The sequence below is a fragment of the Bactrocera oleae genome, chromosome 3 (assembly GCF_042242935.1).
Source record: "Bactrocera oleae isolate idBacOlea1 chromosome 3, idBacOlea1, whole genome shotgun sequence".
NCBI lineage: Eukaryota > Metazoa > Arthropoda > Insecta > Diptera > Tephritidae > Bactrocera > Bactrocera oleae.
This window is the reverse complement of record NC_091537.1, coordinates 17,255,693-17,278,249: the sequence shown is the minus strand read 5'-3', so window position 1 is coordinate 17,278,249 and position 22,557 is coordinate 17,255,693. Positions and strand designations below refer to the sequence as shown.

General features: G+C 36.6%; 1 protein-coding gene and 1 long non-coding RNA gene across 4 annotated transcripts in view; one reads left to right on the top strand and one right to left on the bottom strand.

Moving 5' to 3' along the window:
• LOC118681609 (uncharacterized) overlaps positions 1-22,557 on the top strand; it is a 147,495-nt gene that overhangs the window by 6,188 nt on the left and 118,750 nt on the right. The gene's annotated exons all lie outside the window — the stretch shown is intronic.
• The window catches only part of IA-2 (tyrosine phosphatase IA-2), a 134,564-nt gene that overhangs the window by 13,094 nt on the left and 98,913 nt on the right, over positions 1-22,557 (bottom strand). For all 3 annotated transcript variants that reach the window (XM_036366842.2, XM_014247686.3, XM_070107606.1), the window contains exons 3-10: positions 4,481-4,534; positions 3,368-3,425; positions 1,871-3,298; positions 1,725-1,808; positions 1,093-1,660; positions 807-1,028; positions 472-669; positions 248-414 (exon numbers count right to left, since the gene is read on the bottom strand). In XM_036366842.2, coding sequence (XP_036222735.2) covers positions 248-414; positions 472-669; positions 807-1,028; positions 1,093-1,660; positions 1,725-1,808; positions 1,871-3,298; positions 3,368-3,425; positions 4,481-4,534 — 2,779 coding nt within the window. The remainder of the gene's footprint in view (positions 1-247; positions 415-471; positions 670-806; positions 1,029-1,092; positions 1,661-1,724; positions 1,809-1,870; positions 3,299-3,367; positions 3,426-4,480; positions 4,535-22,557) is intronic.

Sequence of the window (22,557 nt, the reverse complement as noted above, 5' to 3'; positions counted from 1 at the left end):
TAGTTGTTAAAATCTTATTTTTCCATTTATTCGCCATAATTTATCCCGCTACTTCTGATTTTTCTTCATTGTCCGTCTCTATATCTACTTTTCTTCATCTCCATCTCCATTTCTATCTCTATCTCTATCTCTATCTTTATCTCTATCTCTATCTCTATCTCTATCTCTATCTCTATCATGATCCTTGTCTCTATCTTTAACTTCACATTTAAATCTACTTCTTCTTATTTCTAAGTAAATCTCTTACCTTCGGAAGTCCAATAAGGCCTTAGCTTGCGCCGGTACCCCACCTTGTGGCCAAGAGAGGAAATGGAATTGTGTCACTGTTCGTGTTTCGCTGGTCCGCAAATTTTTCAAGTAGAAAGAGCGTACTAAGTAATCATCACACCAAATGTGCTCGCTGACCAAGTGAACCTAAAAGAATATTTTGAGCTTATAATTAAGCTCTTAACATACTAATTTCGCACTCACCTCGTAGATGTGATAAACCTCGGCACCCTCTTCCGGCCAATAGCGTGCACAAGCAATTTCACCATTCTCTTGTAAGCGACACAGCGAAACAATAACAACAGCACCTTGTTCCCAAATCATTTGCCAGAAATGTGCCAGGGTCGTTGGTAATGGTCCTTGAGCGGCGACATAGGCCGGTGCGCGTGGATCGTGATCGGTCTGAAAGGATTTAGAGAAGATCAAATACATGTAGATCTGGTAGACAGTTTAAATATTCTGCTCCCGGTGATTTTGGGTATTTATTTAGTGGAGTGAGGTTAGGAAAATAAAAATTATTTCTCGCAACTGATACTCACAATTGTCGAAGCATTGATGTAATCTAAACCTTCAGCGTTGGCCAAGTGATTGAGTACCACACGCGAGTGATCATAGGGTAATGGAGCACTTGGTCTGTTCAAATTAGCGCACTGCGGTTGTTGTGCGGCATCGCGTGCACTCGGCTCAGCTTCATAACGGCACAAAGCCTCCCATTCCCGTTGAAGGCGGCCCTTATTACGCAAATGATCCTCCATGTAAGACTAAGTCGTTAAAATATAGAGTAAATATTGTATAAAAATAGACATAGTATTCGCATCAACTCACCAAAACCATATGCCCAGTAGAGATATCCATATTCGTTAGTGCCGGTTCCTCACTCCACGATGAAGTGCTGGAGCGGGACGATGGCGGTCGATCGTTTTCTTTGCTTAGTGATGTTATGCGACCACTTGCCACCGGTTCGGGAGCACTTCCTTTGCCGGCCATACGTGCACGGCACAGATCCTGATAGTCTTTGCTGCAACTCTCTGCGCCGCCGACGCCCGATTGCAAACCACCCAACTTGTCCCGTTTTTTGTCATGTCGCTTTATCAATATGAGTGTTATGAAGATCACAATCACAGCAGCAGCGCCGGCACCGGCGAACATATATGCCATTATATGCGTTACATCGGGTCCTTGTTCGGCGAGCTCAATGCGCGATGACGAAACGCCATCTGTATCGTCTTTGATCTTATCGCCAACACCCGCGTGTAGTACGGTGAAGCCCAGACGTCGTAGTATGTTATTTTTTACGCCGCGATTGTCGTTGATGGCGCGCGCTATGTCAGCGGCGGTTTTGTGCTCCGGGTTGTTTGAGTCCACCCGGAAAGAGACTTCGTGCGGTTGAACGCTGTAAGAGGGGTCGCATGCATATAATTTTAATTTTATATCTGTTGAGGTGTTATAGTACTTACGTTAAATAGGTAAAGTATCCTTGCATATGTAGTATATTGGCCAATTCGTTCATGATCCGCACACCGTCACTCCAGCTATCGATACTGTGTGGTAAATAGAGAATTATATGGGGCTGTAAAGTGTAAGCTTTGAGTTATCTACTTACGGGTTCTTGACGAACACATGCGCATATTCGGTGTCGACCGTGTGCGGAGCATGATCTTCATCGGAGTGATCCTTCAGTACTTTCTTCTTCTTACTGCTCTCTTTACTGCCTTTAATATGTGCCGGCAGCACTTCCTTATTGCCAGCGTTAACAGCTTCGGTTTTATTTTGTGTATCCTTTGATTCTACAGCATTTGGCGGAGGTCCGATTAATGGACCCGGTTTCTTCACATCCAAACGTTCGTGTCGTGTGAATCCAAACATGCTTTCAAGTAATTCACGTGCTTTGGCTTTGCGTACCTCCTCCTCATCCTCGGACACATAGACGAGTCCACCCTCCGTAAAGACTGGTCGCGGTTTTTGTGCATTACGCGCATAAGTATTCGAGGAAAGCATCGCTTCCTCTTCGAACGGTGTCAAAGAGTTGCGAATGAGACTTTCCTCGAAAGCCAATTGCTTGCGTTCGGACTCGTTGGCGAAATCATTAGCAGTTGTTCGTTTGTAGGTTGGCAACAAAATTTGGTCTGTTTCATCGATCGCATTTGCATTGAAATCATTATTCAATAACGGTTCCTGTGGCGAACCTTGCTCTGCGGCCAACTCACGAAAGAATGAACGTTGCACCGGCTTAGCTTTAGCCTTGACCGTCGCTTTGCTTGAAGTACGTTTGAAAGAGCTGAAACGTTCAGGAAAATACAATTCGTTGGAATCATTCGACAACTCATCCGGTACAATAACTGGCTGATGTTGTGTAGACGGCGGTATACGCGCCGCTGCCTCACGTTCGCGCTCCACAACTTGTTCTAGTTTTTCAATTGCGCTACTCGGTTTACGTTGATACGGCTGCGGATCCGGTTCTGAGGCTGCCAACATCTGATAGAGTTCTAAACGATTACGCATTGCATTTTCCTGTGCCGCCTCCAACTCTGCTGCTTGCTCCAGTTGTTCGCGTTGTATTCGTGCACGTTCGTTCTCCAAATAGGTCTCCATTATATTTGGTGTGAGTTGTGATGGCTCTTGTGCATCCGATTTTTCGAAATATGCCAGTTCTAGCGGATCGTGTCGCAATTGGCGTTGGTCCTGCAACTGCAACTCATGCAAAATGGTATTGATGCTATTGCCATCTTCAAGCCGTTGTTGCGGTCTCTGCTGCTTTTTCAGTGGCGGATAGAAATATCCTGCATCCACATATTCCTGTTCGGGTGGTGTGAAGCGTACGAAAGCCATAGCGCCGGCAGGGTCGATATCGGTAGGTGTGGGTGCCAAGTTTGCGCAAAGATTCGGTGGTAGTTGGGTCTGTTTCTGCAGTGAGTAGAGTGTTCCTTGTATGCGACATTGTACGTATGGGTGATCCCATCCGAGTCCGGCACCCTGCAACTCCTCCAACATTGTGGCGAGTGTACGAGATTGCTCCTCAGTGAGGGGTGTCCTGTGGAGTGGATAGTGATGGTTTTTGTGTTTTAATTTGGTTTGTGTTATAATAATTATGAAAACTTACTTTTCAATGTCCTCCACATCTACGCCAGTCGTCGGTATGCATTTTCCAAAGATGTTATCTGTGTGGCATTGGAAAAAATTATGGTTTGGCATTTAATATGATTTTTAATATGACTACAATTAAGGATTGTTATAAACAATTAGTATATAGATTATTTCGTCTCTGAGCGAGGAATTCGTGTTGTTTTAGATAACTATGTTAATAAGCTTAAAAATTGCAGGGTTGCTGCCAGTAGCAGAGCTTTTGGCAGTAAATTTGCCCTGTTCTATACAACCGGAGGTTCAACCGTTTCAAGTCTATGTAGATTGAGACAAATATTTAGAGCTATATGGATGTTTTTTGCCAATAGAAAGTTTAAGTTTCTCTAAACATCTCTGTTTTTCTAAACTCTCAGGATCGTCCACTGGCTTTAAATAAATGTTATACTCTGGTATTCGATTATTTATTTAGCCTATAAAGAAATTTCGAAGCCCCAGTCTCAACGATATTTCTCAATAATTTGTCTAATGTCTGCAGCAGACGTCAGAAGTACAGCTCCCACGTTTTGTCAAACGGTTTTGTACCTAACTAGAAAAAAAATTACTGGAACAACCCTCGGGAGTGACAGTTCTGGCACAATCAATATATATGGTATATATGAGCCCTTTATGTTTCTGCTTCTCAATGATAATATTGCCGGAATAATATGATTAACTGGGACTCTGCTGTTTAGCGTTGCTGCTTAAACTAAAGTAATTAAGGTTAGTGGTTCGCCGACAAGTTAGTTGGTTCGATTCTGGGAGGATATCTTGCCTCTTTACTTTTATTATTTATACTTTGAAATGTTGAATTGACGGCTAGATTTTAGAGTTTCGATAAACGATAATAACAATCTCAACATTCTCCCGAATTTTTCCCTTAATGCATAAATCTGCGCTTTGTATTACTCGAGATAGTTTAGTCATGAAAATAGACATTGTTTGGTAATTCAGTATTATGCAATTCAAAGAGAAAGAGAGAGAGAGCTCTATTTTCATTTAAACAAACAATATTTATTTTAATGGGCTCATAATAGCTCGTTTGTTTCTACTTAATACTTGGCTATTTTAATAATGACCATAAGAAACTACTCACCATCAAAACAGACCTCGCTACCCTGAAGGCAAAGTGTTCGCACAAATTGGCAACCTGCAATGTTATAAGAAAGAAAATAAATGAGATTTATATTTTATATTCATAAATATATATATATGTATATATTTATATGTATAAACCATACATATATAGTGAATGGTTTCAGTCAATAAGAAAATGTTTAGTCATTAGTTATAATAGCGTAATTGTCCGAGTGAGTGTTGTAGTGGATTATATACAAATATTTTGAGTGGTAAATAGTCAATGCTTTTGTTGAAATTACTCATATATTTTATTATTATTGTGGGAGAATTCACAGCTGTTACTTATATGCTTATTTCACTTAATTTTAACGCTCTGTTTGCTGTCAAAGGATAGAGGATTAGAATATTGTTGGCAATTTTCTTGTACAGCTTTGAGTTACTTAAGATATATTTTCAGTTTTATGCAGAAGAGGCGAAAGAATGACGACAATGATAATAATATTTTAGTTAAAGTCTTAATTTTCAACTTAAAATTTGCTGATACTTTCTTTTATTGTTGGGTTTTTCAGATCTTTGTATATGGGGAAATATCAGTTAATATTTTGTCAGTTTTAGTGAGAGATTAGTTAGATTTCATAACAATATCCTTAAAGGCAACATAGAAAGATTATTCTATTTCCATTCTCCCTTCGTAAAATCCATTTTGAAAATACCTTTTTATTTCTTGCAAAATTCTTACTGTGGCTTGTTGAGTTGGTTGCATTTCATGCAAAATAAAAAATACTGCCATCTAGTACTCTTGACGTTAATTAAGTACAGATAATTATCGATTGTGGTCATCTCGAGTTGACTCTTGTTATTTATCAACGATACTTTGTCAAACGCAAAAAAAAAAAATTGAGAATAACTTCAGTATTTCTGAGTCTAGGCAAGACTCGGTTTCTGTAATTCAAAGTAATGAGCAATGATCTTTAGACAAAAGTAGAATTGGAGCCATTTCTTTGATTGGTAAAGATTATGTTCCTTTAGAAGGCTTGTCTTTTTATGTTGGTTTCTCTTTCTCTAATCTCTGAAGTAAGAACTTTGCAAACACATTTTCAACATTCTTTCTTAAATCCATATAGAAACTTATTCAATGTTTTTCAAGTGAACTGCAGGTTGCTGCAAAATTGCAGAAATGGCAAACTTCGAAAAATGTATTTAAAGGTAGACCCAGAAGTCTTAAGTCACCTATGAATGATTGCTCGGTTTTGGTTCGGCTTGTCATTCCTGCTTCGCACATATCCTTTTCCTCAATAATTTTTTGTCTTTTTGTAATATTGTCTGGTATGAATTAATAAAATATATTAAATATTTCTGTTAAGAAGACTACTCGGGGCGACCAGAGTATTCGGTGTCACATTTTTATACTGAAATAAATGAAATATAGTCCCAGCGCTATTTACCAGGTTTTCCTCTATCTAGCGGCTTTTAGATAAAATATGGTACTTATTGATTTAATATTTATTATTACAAAATTTGTTTCGCTTTTAGTAGAATTATACTCAAAGTCACTGTATTATCAAAGGCCCCTTATACTATGTACACATAAATCTGTAATACTCAATACTATTGCTTATCTTACAATTACAGTTGGTAAAAAAGCTTGGTCTCTAATTTTCTTTTGATTATACAATACTTGGCATCCAAACAAAAAATACAAAAACAAAAAACAACTACAGACACGATCACCGAATATAGTCCCACATCAATTTGACTTGAATAAAGGCATACAACTGTTGTCTAAGGGTTCTTTGAAATATTGCACAGCACTCTATGCTATTAAAAGTATAGACGTGAGTGAAAACCGAAAAGCAATATACGAGTACATACATACAATAGATGACGCGCCGCTTAATCTCACGCGTGGCAAAAACATATCAAAGGCGCCCTGTCAGAGCGAAAAAGCTGCGACGCAACCGGTGACTTATATTCGGCGAGTTAACCGAGCTTACGCGTTTCATCACTCAGCGCGCCCCTCCAAGGCAAATATATGTTTACAAAGCGGAAAGCCTACACTCAACACCTTCACACACACACACATAGGCTCTTCGTGTTACTATTGCACATTGTTGTTGTATGTATGTTTGTATGCGTGTGTGTGGGTGTTTGTTGCTGGAAGCATTTTCGGAAGTCCTTCAAATTTAAAGGCAGGCATCAGCACCACAAAAGCAACAATAAACACCAAACATCGTGACAATGTTACAACTGAGTTATTCTTGCGGTTTCATTGCTTCGCCGAGTGTTCACCACAGATAAAGTAAATCTATGGGTTGGCAGAGAGTGAGTTTGAGTGTGTATGTGTGCGCTCAAAGGCATATAATTGCACACTCATGGCTACGCATTGTTAATCCTGTCAACCTTAGCTGCGTTGCGGCACCATAAAGCATACTGTGATGCCACCAAAAAGCGTATATCTTCCTGCAGGCAGTTTGACAGCGACGCCAATTCATTTGTATAGTGCGTGAACGTGGTGACTGGCGTTTATTTTGAATATTGTACTGCTCAACAAATTCCTGAGTGCGGGAGTTGGCGAAAATAAATTCCGACATTTTCATATTATAACTTTATATGCTTTATATTATTAGCAAGTGGCTTAAATATTAGTATGGATCATTTATTTAGAGGGACGTGATTACGCCTCGAAAGTAGGAGGAGCAAGGATTCTTTAGGAGTTGGTAATTTAATTTGCTAACTATTAGAAAGATAATATTAAAGAACATTTAATAACGGTTTGTTACTGTTAGTTTTTAATCATTAATCTTTACTAACATATTGATTTTAGAGTTCAACCATAGTGAATAACAAAAAAAAAGCATAAACTTCGGTTGCACCGAAGTTATAACTTCACAAGATTCCTTACAAGCACTTGATTCCGATCGCTCAGTTTGCAACCATATATGCTATAGTAATCCGATCGGACCAATTTCTCCGGAAGTGGCATTATTGCCTTAGATAATATTGCTTTCACTTTGTTTGGCAACTATATGCTATTGTGGATCCCATCCGAAAAAAGCTATAGTTGACAAGTGACAACTTTCTTGACAAACACGACAAAGTTGACGGCTAATGGCTGACCAGTAACAGGTGAAGACCAGTTACAAAAAACAGCTGTCGAACTAGTGTCATAAATGATGGTTGATTAGACTATTGACTATTAACATATGACAAGTGACAGACGATTAAAATAAGTGAACCAAAAAAATAATGAAATTAACAAAGTGAAAAAAGCAGTCACCAGTGACAAGTCACAACTACTGAGCAGTGTTCAGTAACAAGTAATAACTGATCTGTGATTGAAGTGACTTATTAAAGGTAAAAGTGGTAATGCATATTCAGTGGAATAAGATAAGTAGTCTATGATGTCTAAGTGTTAAGTGTATGACAGGTGATATATTGACCAGTTAAGCTAACCAATTTAAATTGATAATTTAATTTAATTAATTAAACCAATTTAAATTGCAAGAGCTGACAGTTGAAGTAAAAATTGAATGTAGAAATAGTTTCAAAACACTTATTATACCCTGAACAGGCGTGATGAGATAAGTCGATTTAGCCACGTGTTTCTGTCGGTATAAATGTGCACCAATCCATCAGTTTTTCAGCTATCGATCTAAAGTTTTGCACAAGTTATACTCCTCTTAAGCAGCTGCTAGTTTGTTGGATTCGCCGAGATCGGTGCAGTATAGCTATAGCTCACTTACAAACTGGCCGATTAAAATCAAGTCCGTCTATGGAAAACTTTTTTATTTGACAAGATATCTTCACGAAATTAGACTTGGATTATTACCCAAGGCAGCGAAACAATCTCCGAATATATTGTTCAGATCGGACTACTATAGCATATAGATGCCATACAAACTGACCAATCAAAAGCATTATAAAGATCTTCAAAAGAGATATCTTTATGGGGTAGTTTAGCTTCGGTGCTGCTGAGGATAACGTTTTTTCTTGCTTTCCTTTCTATATAAATCGAAATCAATGAGAAAACTATAAAGAGCCCAACTAAATTCTACAGCACTTCAAATATTACTATATTTTTGATTTCTCTCAGAGCCTAAATTCTTCAAATAATTCAATCAAAGTGAATTAAAAAAATTACAAAAAAATCCACAATTGTAACTCGGGCCAGCAGCCTCTCTAGCTGGCATTTCTCATACCCAACAACTATCACATCACACGCCTCCATTTGTATGCGTTCGTGCTTACATTTCATTTGCGCTACGATTTTAATTACCCAACTGTCCATTTATCTGTTGCGCTTTCGTTGTTGTTTTTGTTGTTGTGTCCGCCCATTGAATATTTGCTGCTAAAAAAATTGAAACAAAAGACGAATAAAGAAAATGCCAACGTCACTCATACGCCATGTCGTCCCTTATGGCACTAACAACCATTGACGTCAGTTCGGTGCGTCGGTCCTTTTGCCTACGCAAAGCTGTCATTTCAGCTGCGCCTAAAAGTTTGCTTTTCCCGTTTACATTTTTTCGGGGTTTCACATGTCTGTTCGTGTGTGTGCTGGTTTGATGTGCTTTTCAGCTGTTATTTCCTTCCTTTTTATGCTTTCATCACTCAGCAGGCACTCAGCAGCACACATATTACCGTGACATGGTTGTCATTAACAAACATCTGTGTTGTTGTTGTTTTACTTGGTTTTTGTTATTTGCTTTTGTAATAGAAATACGTGTGTGTACTACGTATGTGTTTGTGTGTGTAACATCCGCTTTGTGGTTTTGCGGAAAATCACTTGTGTTTAATTTATAAGCACAAATTTGTATATTTACTTGTTTATTTGTATAAACATGTTTGCATATTAATTAACACTCTGCGCTCATATGATGCTTTGTCAACTTGGCTATGCTTATATGGTATATAATTTTAGTCAAATAAAGTACTTACCACCTAATTAATTGTGACAACATTGCTTTGTGGGTGAGAAGTCGCTGGGCTATCGTGTGTATTACTGTGATGTGCTTATTTGTTGTTGTTGTTTTTTTGAAACGTGATACTTTAAGTGCTTTACACCTCTAAGTAGCATTAAGTGCTTGGGGAATACAATATTCTTATTCCTTTTTTTACGAGATTTGCACCACTTTGAAGCACTACTGTGAAATGGTTCGGCAGAAAATTGCAATTCAAATTCGAGTAAAAATTGTTTACTCATATTAAAAGCTTATAGAAATACAAGTATATTTTTGATTTTTACGATAACTTTGCGCAGTGATTGATGAGTGAAGGCTAAAAAAGATACCTTGTAGTCTTAAAAGCATATTTAGAAAACAATCCTTTCAGCAAGAAGTTAGGCACCCTAGATCAAGCAAGGTGCCAAACTACTTTAAATATTCAGAAAAGAACTACAAGTATGTATGTTATAAAGATTTCAAATAAACCAAAAAGGGATAACTCGGTCAAAAAAAAAAACCTTTTTGAAAAAATACTTTGAAATAATTCACAAAAATTTAAGCATTTTCTATGAAGAACAAAATATTGAAACCTCTCAAGGTTTTGTCTTCTGAACTGTTTAATAAATCGTGGAGATTAGTAATAGATAGTTAGAGATTACTTCAAAATTTTTTCTAAATTCCTTAGGCTCTCTGCCATTGCCGATTTTCTTAAAAGATAAAGGTATTTGCTCTTAGGTCGAACTTACTTCTAATATTGGGTTGTTAACTAAGTAATTTCGTTGTTTTTTGTGCAATTTAAACACACTTTTTTTATTGCTTAAAACATTTTTATTAAATTTGACAAATTTAATCTTTCAGTAATCTCACGAGTTGTTATTTGACGATTTGCCTTGACCAACGACTTTATATTATCCACATCGGCTTCAAGACGCCTTCCAGAACGTGGTGCATTCTCAAGATCGAAATTGCCGGTACGAAATTTTGCAAACCAATTTTGGTATTGATGTTGGGTTAATACATCTTTTCCGTACATATCACAAATTTTTTGCCTTACTTTAACTGCATTCTTCCGCTTTTGATAGTATAACAGTAAAATATGCCGAAAGTGCTGTTTTCGATCTTTCATCTTCGATAGCGCACAAAACAAACAATATTCCAAAAAAAATGAGGCACATTTTTCAGAGATAAGCCTTACTATATCAGTTTAAATATATAACGGTAAAATAGTTAAGTGTGAAGTTTGCTGCGAAAATATTCAATAAGTTTAGCTGCTGTCATCCAACGAAATTACTTAATGAACGACCTAATAGTTTGAATATTTTCAACGAATGAAGGTTGTGGCCACTGTTATTATGATTAAGTGACCTTAGCACTCAGATATTCTACTCTGCCGGTAAAAGTTGGAGGAATTTCCTGAAATTAAATTTTTTTTAATCAATTCAGAGTTTAGTCTTTATTTTTCCCTGTTTTCGTTTCGGTCATTGGACCGATTTTCATCGTTAAACTACAATATATTTGGGGTCCTAAAAATAGTAATAAATTGATAGAAACTTAAAAAAAGAAAGTTGAGACCCACTTGACAAAGGTGAGTCGGAAAATTAATCCAGCAGCTGTCATCAAAATTTCAATGTACACATTTTTTCATATACTCAAATATATGACTAATTAAGTTGTAAAGAAAGAAGTTCGGCATCTTTGTCTTTACCTTCAGAATAAATTACTAAATTTGGGCCTTTTTAATGACTAAAGGAGTAAATAATTAGCAACAGGGAGATGTGCTGAGTCTTTAACTATATTCGCGCAGTTTGCTAAGAGATGGATGTAACTTGATTAGTATTCCATTGTTCCAATAGAAGACGAAGAACGTGCTGGGCGTCCCAAAAAGTTAGAAGATTGAGAACTGAAAGTATCACTCGATAAAGGCTGTTATCAAACACAAGAAGAGCTCGCACAATCTTTGGAAGTCACTCAAGCAGCCGATTCAAAACGTTTTAAAGCAGCCGGATATATTCAAGAGCAAGAAAATGGGGTGTCATATGAATTGAAGCCAAGAGACTTTAAAAGACGATTTTCACCTGTCAGAAATGCTTCCTAAACGTTACAACAATAAGTTGCTTTTGCATGGTATTACGGCACTGGTGCTGAAGAATGAATAAATTACGACAAACATAAACGCAAAAAATTATTATATATTGTACAAGTAAGAGCTGGCCAACCAGCCAATCCACGGCAAAGCCGAATATCCATGATGCCATGGTAATCCTCTGTATTCGGTCTCACTGATCAAATTGAAGCGAGTTATTGCTAATAAGAGCCCGGAATTCGCGCTTAGACATGAGGCAATCATTTTCCTTCTCCTGTTTGCAAGACTGATTGAAAACTATTTGGCCATATAGATCGGACCTTGCATCATCTGACTACCCTTTGTTCCGGCCGATGCGACACGTCCGCACAGGAATACGGTTCACATCAGTATACTATAAAAAATCGTGCTGATTAATTTTTGGACACTCAGCTGGCGCAGTTATTTTGGTATATAAATGATCAGCATGACGAGCTGAGTCGATTGAGTCCTTCAGTTTTTGAGATATAGATCTGAAATTTCGCTCACGTCCTTGTTTTTCCAAGATGTTGCTCATTTATCGGAACCATCGATATTAGACCACTATAGCATATAGCTGCCATACAAAACTGTGCGATCGGAATTAAGTGCTTGTGTAGAAAGCTTTTTCATTTGATGAGATATCTTCACGAAATTTGGCATGGGTTATTTTCTAAGATAATTAAGTCATTTTCGAAGAAATTGTTTGGATAGGATCACTGTAGCATATAGCTGTCTTACAGACTGAACGATCGAAATCAGGTTTTTGTAAGGAATCTTTTGTATATCTGAAGGGTATAACGGTTTTTCTTGTTTTTTGTACGGATTCATGGATTTATGTTGTCCTATGATACTTGCGCAAAAAAAAACCTTTAAATACTTTTCATTAAGTACTTTTCATACACTTTATTGCTCTTTCATTGCCGAATCTTTGAATATTATTGCGTAGCTTGCATTTTATTGCTCTTTCGTCACCTCCTTTAATACGCAATTTTTTGCCTTCTCAACAAAGCAATATTTGCCGCCGCTAACGCTTTGTAGCACAACACGCCCGCTGCGTACGTAACCATGCCAGTTATGCAACCTTGACTACCAGACTAATTGCTATACGCATACATAAACACCTACAATTTCACAGTACACAAAATAATAGCACACACACAACTAGAAACATATTTGCGCCTAAATGTATACTTATGTATACATACTAACTAGGAACTGTTGGAAACAAAGCAAGCGCTAACGTACAAACGAACATACAACGACTAATTATTGTGTTTCTGCTCCAGATACGAGTACATGGCACGCAGTTAGTTGCATGGCGTCCCAGGATGCCTCCAAAGCGCTTGTTAAACAGCGCTCATTTAGTATAGAATATGACTAAAATACTATGTGGAATACAAGTTGGTTGTATTGCATGTATTGCATGTGTATTACTGACACAACACTCGCACATTTTTCGCAATGAAAAGTTGGCACAACGACTCATTTAAGCCAGCGCGCACCGTTATGCGCTCAACTGCCTGTGTACTGTGTATGCGTTTGTATTTTTTATGCGGGCGTTTATCTGCATCTAATTGCTGTTATGTTGCCTTACATTTGCCACCTTGTTGTGCAGTGATGTTTTCACCAGCCATCACGCTGCTCGCCTTTGTGTCAACGCCACTCTACGCTGTCGCGCTCACTCTCACCCTCGCTCTTCACTGCTTTGCCATTATTACGCTTGACAGCGCTTTGATGTCAGCTTCATTTTGGCCTTTTGCTAGGGCAACCTCGGCGTAGCCTGTATTTCTGCGTATTGCTGCCACAGGTGGCTAATTACTATGGAAATATGTTGCTAGTAATTATGTATCCACATACATGCAAACATTTGTAATCAAATACCCAAATATGTGTGCGTATTGAATTACCAAGAAGCCACAAATTTGGCCTGTTGTTTGCTTTGATCAAAAGTCAAGATACATATGTCTTCAGAATGGTTTATAGCTGCTGTAATATGTATATAGAAAGTGTTTGTTATATTGTTATTCCTTTTATAATTGCCTTCTGCGATAAACACACGAGCAGTTAATTGAGCGTAATAATGAAGCTATGTGAAGCGTATGAGTGAATAGTGGGATATACCTATACTACATGATTTCGCAATAATGACTCAAGTTTATGCCGTATACTCAGCTAATATAGTTGAATTTTTTGTGTTGCAAAGATCAGCTTTTTTGGAGCTTTTAAACTTTCACCTCGTTGCTGGAAGTGAAAGTTTGGTATTTTATATTCTGACAAAATCTACGGGCATAACTATAAAAACAACTTTTATAGCTTGAAGAAGAGCTTTTGAGCTTTCACATCGTTGGCAATACCGGGAAGCTAATTAATAGTGAAAATCTTTAGTTTTTCATTTATAAATTTAAGAATTTTGTTTGATAGTAACCAAAAGCTTTTTTGGAGTTTTGAGCTTTATGAGCTTTTTTAAGCTTTTGAATTTTCTAACCATTGCTGGGAGTGAAAATTTGCTATTGTAGATATATGTTATGTAGGAAAATATATTGTACATATGCACTTAAAAATGTAAAAGTGCTTGAAATAGGTTTTCTTTTTTTCTTATTAAGCTTTCATATCGTTGTCGAAAGTAGAAATCTAAATGATATGAAAGAGGATGATATTTTCCCTTTGTGCAAAATTTACATACAAATCCATTATAGGGTGAAACAGACTTTCTTTTAATTTTTTGGGCTTTCAAATGGCTTCCAGCAGCTGAAATCTAAATTAAAGTAAAAATTATAATTTTTTCTTTCATTGTATATATGTACAATATGTGCATATATGTTAGTTTCATTGCTATTAAGGAAATGAGTATTTTTGGAGCTTTTAAGATTTATGCTATGAGCGCACTCGAAAGCTTTTGAACTTTTCTATTGTTGGCGGTATAGTGCTCTTTTTGCGCTTTTGAGCTTTTGCAACGTTGTTTTACATTGAAAATAAAAAATATTTCATTTATTAAACACATTACTTTGATTTAGCAAGTTTTTTTTGCGCTTTTGAGCTTTCATCTTTTTGCTGAGCATGGAAGAAAATAGTTTTTCCTTTAATATACATATACTTGTAAATCAAATGAATAGCGGGCAAAAGGTTTTATCGAACTTTTGAATGGCTTCATAGAATGAAAAATATATTTTCATTTCTTTGATGGCGCTCAAGCTTTTTTGGTGCTTTTAATTTTTTTGGTAGCACATTGATATCTTCTTATGCCCAAGAAAAATTTTGATACGAATATTTAGCATTGAGCTTTTTGAGCTTTTACTTATATTGTGATATATGATAAATCATAACTTTAATTTTCTCAAAATCTGATGTTTTTCATTTATTGTATACTAATTGTAACTTATAAATTATTTTACGAAACTATTATATAATATAATGCCAACAGAATAAATTTCTCAACATTGGGTAGGTCAAAGCCATGAAGAGAACTGTGAATTATATATAGATAGATGAGTATATATAATTTTGAGTTACTGTTAAATTGTTGTCGTTTTGTTTAGGAGACCAAAAGACTTGATAGTTGATGATAACCCTTTTAATGGTGGCATCCAGAACAAGAGGATCGTTAAAAACACAAACAAAGATAGGTTCTTTAGCAATCGCTTTTGAATGGCCCGACACGATATAGAGTAGAAAGAAAATGTCTGTGTATTTTTCAAACTGTACAGTATTAATAACATTTCGGGTATCTGTACCATCTCTACTACAACTACGCTTTGCCCGATTAAAAAAAATATATCGACTTAAATACTTTTTTTTTTATAATAAAATTATACCTATATCAAGAAATTCTCACAATTAATAGTGGTATATTTCTATAAACATAATTCTTTGTTTTAGTGTTTTAAAATACTTTTTACACATTTTTTTAAATTTATTTTGAAAAAAAATGACTCTTCTGCTTTGTTGATTTCACATCCACATGTCAGTTGCGCTTGAGCGACTATTGTGAAATTGATAAGCCACAATTGTTTGTTAAGTTTCCACAACAACAGCAAAAAAAAAAAGAAGCAAGCAAAAAAGCTTCAACTGCCTATTGCATCATTATTATTAATTTTTTATTTTAGCTTTTCATCGAACAAAAGATAGCACGACAAGTGTCATTTGCTGTTTTTCAAATATATATATTTATTTGCAAAAAATAGTAGCGCAATGGCTTAAGAGTGTAGCTGAAGCAGGTGAGATTGCATTTTCCCCATATTTGCATATTCTTTTGATTTTGTTCTTGTGTTTTACGTCAAACTGACATCTCGACAATATTGAAATATGTCTATGGCTATGTCTGTCTGCCAACGATATGTTTTTATGAGGTCATCGATGTCAAGTTGAAACGATGAGTTGTGCTAAATCTAAATTGTTTTCAAAGCAGATCACCAGCGGGTGGATATAACATGACATATTTATTGGAAAAACAGTGGATAACTGTCTCGTTGGTTGAGTGAATAATGGATTTGTATTTTGTGGAATACTAGCGGACAGACGTTGTGCGGTAACATGGTTGAAGTGACAGTCAATCGTAAACTATGATGAAATAGGGTGAGATTAGACAAATATGAACGCAGCTGGTTGGGTTACGAAACGCAATTTGCAATTTGATTGATAAATGTAAAGGAAAACGAAGAAATTGGTCATAATTTAAAGATAGTAGAAGAATTTGGTGATATTGAATAGTAGAGTGGATGTTGGATATTGCATATTAGTTATTGTATAATAAACTTTGGACAATGGCTATTGGATATTGAAATTTGGATATGGGTATGGGATAGATATTAGTATTGACATTGATATTGATATTTATATTGTAATTGATATTGATATTGATATTGATATTGCTATTGATATTGATATTGATATTGATATTGATATTAATATTGATATTGATATTGATATTGATATTGATATTGATATTGAGATTGAGATTGAGATTGAGATTGAGATTGAGATTAATATTGATATTGTGATTGAAATTGATATTGACCTTGATATTGATATTGATATTGATATTGATATTGGTATTAATATTGATATTGATATTGAGATAAGTGTTAACTAAAACATATCTAAATTCAATAAAATCAATTATTCAGCATTTTATCAGATCTATTAATAATTTTCCTCGAAATCCTCAAACTAAATAAATAATTTGCGTTTATTGTATAATTTCATTTTCTCTATTTCATTTCAAGTGCTTTCTACATAAATTTACATAACAATTGTCAGCTCACAGAAAATTCACAGATTTAAAATTGAAATTCCAAGCATTGCTTGCTTTCTAAACAAACAGGCCAATTCATAGAGCGGAAGTTGGAAAATTTATTGCTTTGCACTCAAACACACACACATACAAAGATTTAGTATTTACTCACAATAAAAATAAAAAACCAAAACTAAAAATGGATAATTTCGTGTTTTCTGGCAGCTGCTGCATTATCCTCTGACATTTTAGCTATCTCCTAGTCAAAGTTATAATTTCCTGTCTCCATTTAAATAAACGGGATGGAGAAAAGATAAAAATATATTTGTACAAATTTGTGCGCTTGTTTAGTTTCCATTTTCTACAACAAACAGCTCGAGAAGCGCAAGCAAAGGCTAGCGAAGCATTTGCCGTACTCTTAGCGTCGCCAACAGCTGCTCACACTCAAGACGGCATTACTAGTAAATGGGAACGTGACACAAATTAATTGCCTTGGTGTTTCATTTTTTCACTCATACACATTAGTACACATTCACACACATATAGGTATGTATAATAGATGTACAACAATGCACATTTTCTATCTTCATTTTGATTTTCCGTATAAAAATGGACAATCAAAGTAAGCGCGCCTGAGATATAAAACTAATTAAGAGCTACGCGAAAAGCAGAAAAGCAAAAAAAGAGGGAATAAAAAAACCGGAGCCGGATGTAGTAAGCAGCGGGATCAAGTGACTGCTTGGAATGAAATGAAATGAACTGGGTATACGCACGCGACAGCGAGGAAGAAGCAGATGTTGGCAGGTGGAGAACGAAGGACAACACTCTTGCAAGCTTCACGCTGTGATGCGTGGAATGCGACGCAGCGCTGCTTTTCCTTAACACAATAAGCGGAAATCGAAGTTCAGGTAACAGTTTTTGCAAATGTTGACGTTTCTTGGAAGAATATCTTCTTCCAACTCGATGTGATTGCTTTGGTCCATGTAATTCAGTCACTTTTTCAGGAATTTCGTAAATTTAATTTTTCTTGGCAAATATTCACTCTTTTCACTGAAGTAAATATTGATTCTTTGAAAAGTTGTTTCGTGAAAAATATAGGTGGGTGTGTGTCTGCTATAAATTAATTAATTTCAACGATTACGTTTGAGAATTTATTTGCATAACTTCCGTTTAAAAATTGCGCACAGCTTTCATGGATTTCATGCTGAGTAACTGAATTTAATTAAAGTTCTGTGTAAAAGTTTGTTGTTGTACTTTATATAATGAATTACTTCCCACTGTAGTTAATCTGAACTTTATGTGACGAGAGAAAAAGTATTTTTTAGAATAAACTAACGGGTGATCCCAGTAGAAGTACTTTTCCAATGGCCTCTTTTTGACAGATCACGCTTGAGTCGTGTCAAGCTGTCATGTTATTTTTGTTCAGTCTTGTTTAGTATTTCATCACGGAAAGACTTACGCCTGAACAACGTTTACACATAGTTCAACTTTATTACGGAAATTCACGTTCTATAAAGAATGTGTTCCGCGCGCTTCGCTAATGGTTAATATAATCGGTCTACTGAGCGTACCTAACGCAACACCATCACCAATCTTGAGACCCTGCATTTATTATTAAATAATGTTCGACCGAATAGACCACGTCTAGCACACAGTGAAGAAAATATAGCGATCGTAGCTGAGAGTGTACACGAAGTCCGTGGAGAGTCGATTCGGACTGACGTATGGAACGACTTGGCCCATTTTACATCGAGATTTTAAATTATAAGCGTACAAAGTACAGCTTGTGCAAGAACTGAAGCCACTCGACCTTTCCAAGCGACATCGATTCGCTCTATGGGCTCTTGAAAAGTTCCAAGAAGATCCGACGTTTTCGAGCCAAATTTTTTTTAGCGATGAGGCCCATTTTTGGCTCAATGGGTATGTGAACAAGCAAAATTACCACATTTGGGACGAAGAGCATGAAGGGCAACCAGAAGAGATTCAAGAGCTGCCATTTCATTCAGAAGAAAAGACGGGTTGGTGTGGTTTGTGGGCCAGTGGAATCATCGGTCTATATTTCTTCTAAAATAATGCCCGTAAGATCGTAACCGTCAATGGCAACCGTTATTGAGCAATGAAAACCGACTATATGATGCCTGAAATTGTAGTCCATGATCTCGGCGACATTTGGTTTCAACAAGACGGCGCCACTTCCCATTAGGCCGGTCGATTGGCCACCAAGATCTTATGGTACTACACCGTTAGACTTTTTACTGTGAGTCTATGCGGACAATCCCGCTTCGATTCAGACCTAGGAGTAAAACATCACGCTTGGCATTCGCCAGTCACCAATCGAAATACTCGAACGAGTTATCAAAATATGGACTCAACGGATGGACCAGTTGAGACGTAGCCGCGGCCAACATTTGGAAGAGATAAAAATTTGTTTTTTTTATTATATTTTGATCCATATGGTAAACCTACTAACAATGTGCGCCGAAATGACGGCTTTCTTAATAATACCCATATTTAAATAAAATGCGTTATCTGATTAATTTTGTGTAAATAAAAAAAAGTTGGTAACTCTGGCAATAATAATGCTGTAAGCGTTCTTAAAGCTATTACGTAATATGAATTTTTAAAACTTTATTAAATAAATTTTTTAATCAAATAGTAACCCTGTAACAATACGCGTCGAAGTACTTGTATAGGCAATATTTTGTCGAAAATATTTTTAATTACTTTAGTTTTTGCAAATTTGAGTTTTTTCTAGAAATCAATATTTTTATTTAAACTATATTTTGAAGAGTTTTGAATATTCTTACTTTAATTTTTGGTATGTGGTATATACAAGGATTAATGAATTTCATAACCTTTACAAACATTATCACAATTTTTCAACAATTTCTGAAACAAAAACAAAATAACTGATTAAAAAACGATGCACTAGTGAAAATTCGCGTAGGTTAAGAGAAAATCTGTGTACGAAATGTAACCACCTTGCTGACAACCCCACATAATATGTGGACCATTTCAAGCGATATGGAAAATTACCTCATAACTATGCAGCAGCACGAAGCTTTCAAGCAGAGAAGCAAACAAATTTGTAGCGAGGCGAGCAGCATGGCAGGACTGGGGAGGTCAACAATCACTTGCTAAAATGCTAATGGCATTTTCTGGTAACACCGGAATGCGCCTGGCACCTATACATCTCTATACATCATATACATATATGTGTGTGTTGCATAAAGTGCAAGCTTTGCGGAAAGGAGCCAAGTGAAATGGAGTGCATGCCGAAGCCTTGAAGCACTGCGAAAGCTGCAATGATTCAAAAGTTGTTGCTGATTTGAATGCACAGTGATGCATTTATGCTACGCCGCAGTGAGTCGTGGAAGTTTAATTCATCAATTGAGTACTGAGTGAGCGAAACGTGGCTGTTGCAGTGGCAGTGTTAATGGCCTTCCCGCTTTCTGTAGCAATTCAAAAGCGTGTGCCATTTTCTCTTACGTCACTTTAGAGCACAATTGAGTTGCTTGCTGTGGCATTTGTGTGTTGTGTGTGTGTTAACATTTGTGCTAATGCATAAATTTCGTGTATTAAACACAAGCATACAATCAGGCGCTTTGCTTGAATGCATCTGAAATGCATTTCCTGCCAAATTGCGGGTGTCCATATCCTGCAAAGCACAGCGCAAAACATTTTACAATTCAATTACCTCTCTATTTCCATTTACTATTGTATTTGGTGTCAAAATAAGGAAGCTTCATTGCTGCAGTTATTTTCTTTAAGTAGGTTTTGCTTGACAAGATTCTATTGGGTTGAGTATATATATTTTTTTTTTTTTTTTATACATATATAAGGTGATGTTATTTTATTGAGGATTAGTTATTGAATAATCAGCACACATTTTGTCTGCAATCAGTTTGGCATTTTGGGGGAAAAATCATGTGCTATATTTCAGATCGATATCTCCAAAACTGAGGGTCTAGTTGCCGTATGCATAGATAGACGAACAAGCGGACATGTCGAAATCGACACGCTGTTCATTATTATATATTATTTTGGGGTCTCCGACGTTTATTCTGGGTGTTAAAAATTTTGTGGAAAACTTAATATACGGTTCAGGGTGTAAAAATATGTCGATGGAGAAACTATCAAAAGTAGCGCCACCTATCGTGGAATAATTTCAGAACATTGAGTGAAATATATTAAATAATTTAAGTGGTTTTGGTGATTTGGTAACTAAGCTATCACGAATGGTTTGAGGAAGTCCTACCTATACGGACAACGTAGCTCTCGTGAACCGACAGAGTTAAGTGCCTGCAAGTAAGGACAGGAAGCTCTCGTGGAAACACACCATCGAGGCAAGGAAGACAGTGGTTGACCTGTATTGCTGCAGAGAAGCCATGTACCCTCACACACTTTAATTTCATTCGAAATTACTTGTATTACCTGGTCGCCGAGCACAGCACTGGCTGTCGTTTCTCTGCTTACATTTTTTCGAGGGAGGCATTGGAGGGAAGGACTCGCTGGAGGAGAGGAGCGGTGAGCGTTTTTACGGATGGAGCAAATCTTTCGGGGAGGGTTGGTGGAGTAGTACACTGTCGGGAACATTCCATCAACTCCAGTTTTAGGCTTTCTGACCACTGCAGCGTCTTCCAAGTAGAGGTGGCTGCCATAAAAGAACCAATAGATTTACCTCTTAGGAGCATAGCCTCCTTCAGAGTAGTGGCTATCCACTCCTATAGTGGGGCAGCGATATTAGCCTTGAATTCGCTGACTGTGTGTTGCAGACCAGTGAAGGAGGATGTCTAGGCTCCTTATTGAGCATTGAGTTATTTTATGATTATACTGGTTTTGGGTGCCTGGACACAGCGGTATTGCAGGAAACTGTAAGGCTTATGAGCTTGCTAGAACAGGTACTTGAGTGTCAATAACTGTGAAATGGGAACGGGTAGGAGCTCCGTTAGCATCTTGTGGTTCAGTACTGGACGTTTGGGCCTCTGACCAAAGCAGAAAGCGTTAAATCGGAAAAAGATATATAACAGTTCAAGTGTGATCCCCCGTCATGCTGAGAGATCTGCCATCTAGCCCAACCTAACCTATCACCAATGGTAAAGAAAATGTTTATGTATTTAAATTTAAAGCAGATTTAATGCTTTTTTTCGGTGAACCATTTTTTCTTCGCATTAAAAATATTCCCAAAGGCGTCAAAGATTGATGTCTAAACGTTAAAAAATGTTCTAAAGTTAATATAAAATAATTTGGTTGGCTTGTATTTACAAATCTGCATAATAAATCTACAATTTATTGTCAATAATAAATGGCTATCCACACTGACATGACTAATAACAGCGCTGTCAAGTTCGCTTGGTGTAATTTTTTCGAATAATTTTAGAGCTATCATAAATTATCGCACCACACATATATACATATACGTATATGTATATACATATATTTTTATGTTTATTTAGGAAACATATGTATTTACCTACGCGCCACATACGTGTGATACGTAATGAAAACCGCTGCTGAGGCCACATAGCGTATGAGAAACCGAAAGGCTGCCAACGTACAGATGGACGGAACGGCACACTGGCTGGCCCCGCCCGAGCAGTGCGTTCAAGAAAACATAAAATATTGAGAAATTTGTGTAAAAGCAAATAAGAGCCACAAAAGATAGACGCAAAAAAGAGAGAAAAATACACACTCTAATACACTTACAAAGCACACGTCATAAATCTTCTACGCTGCGCCTAAAAGTATATTATAAGCAAATTTGTTGTTGTTTTTTTTGCTACAAAACTAATGTTTTGCGGAAAGCCCGCACAACTTTG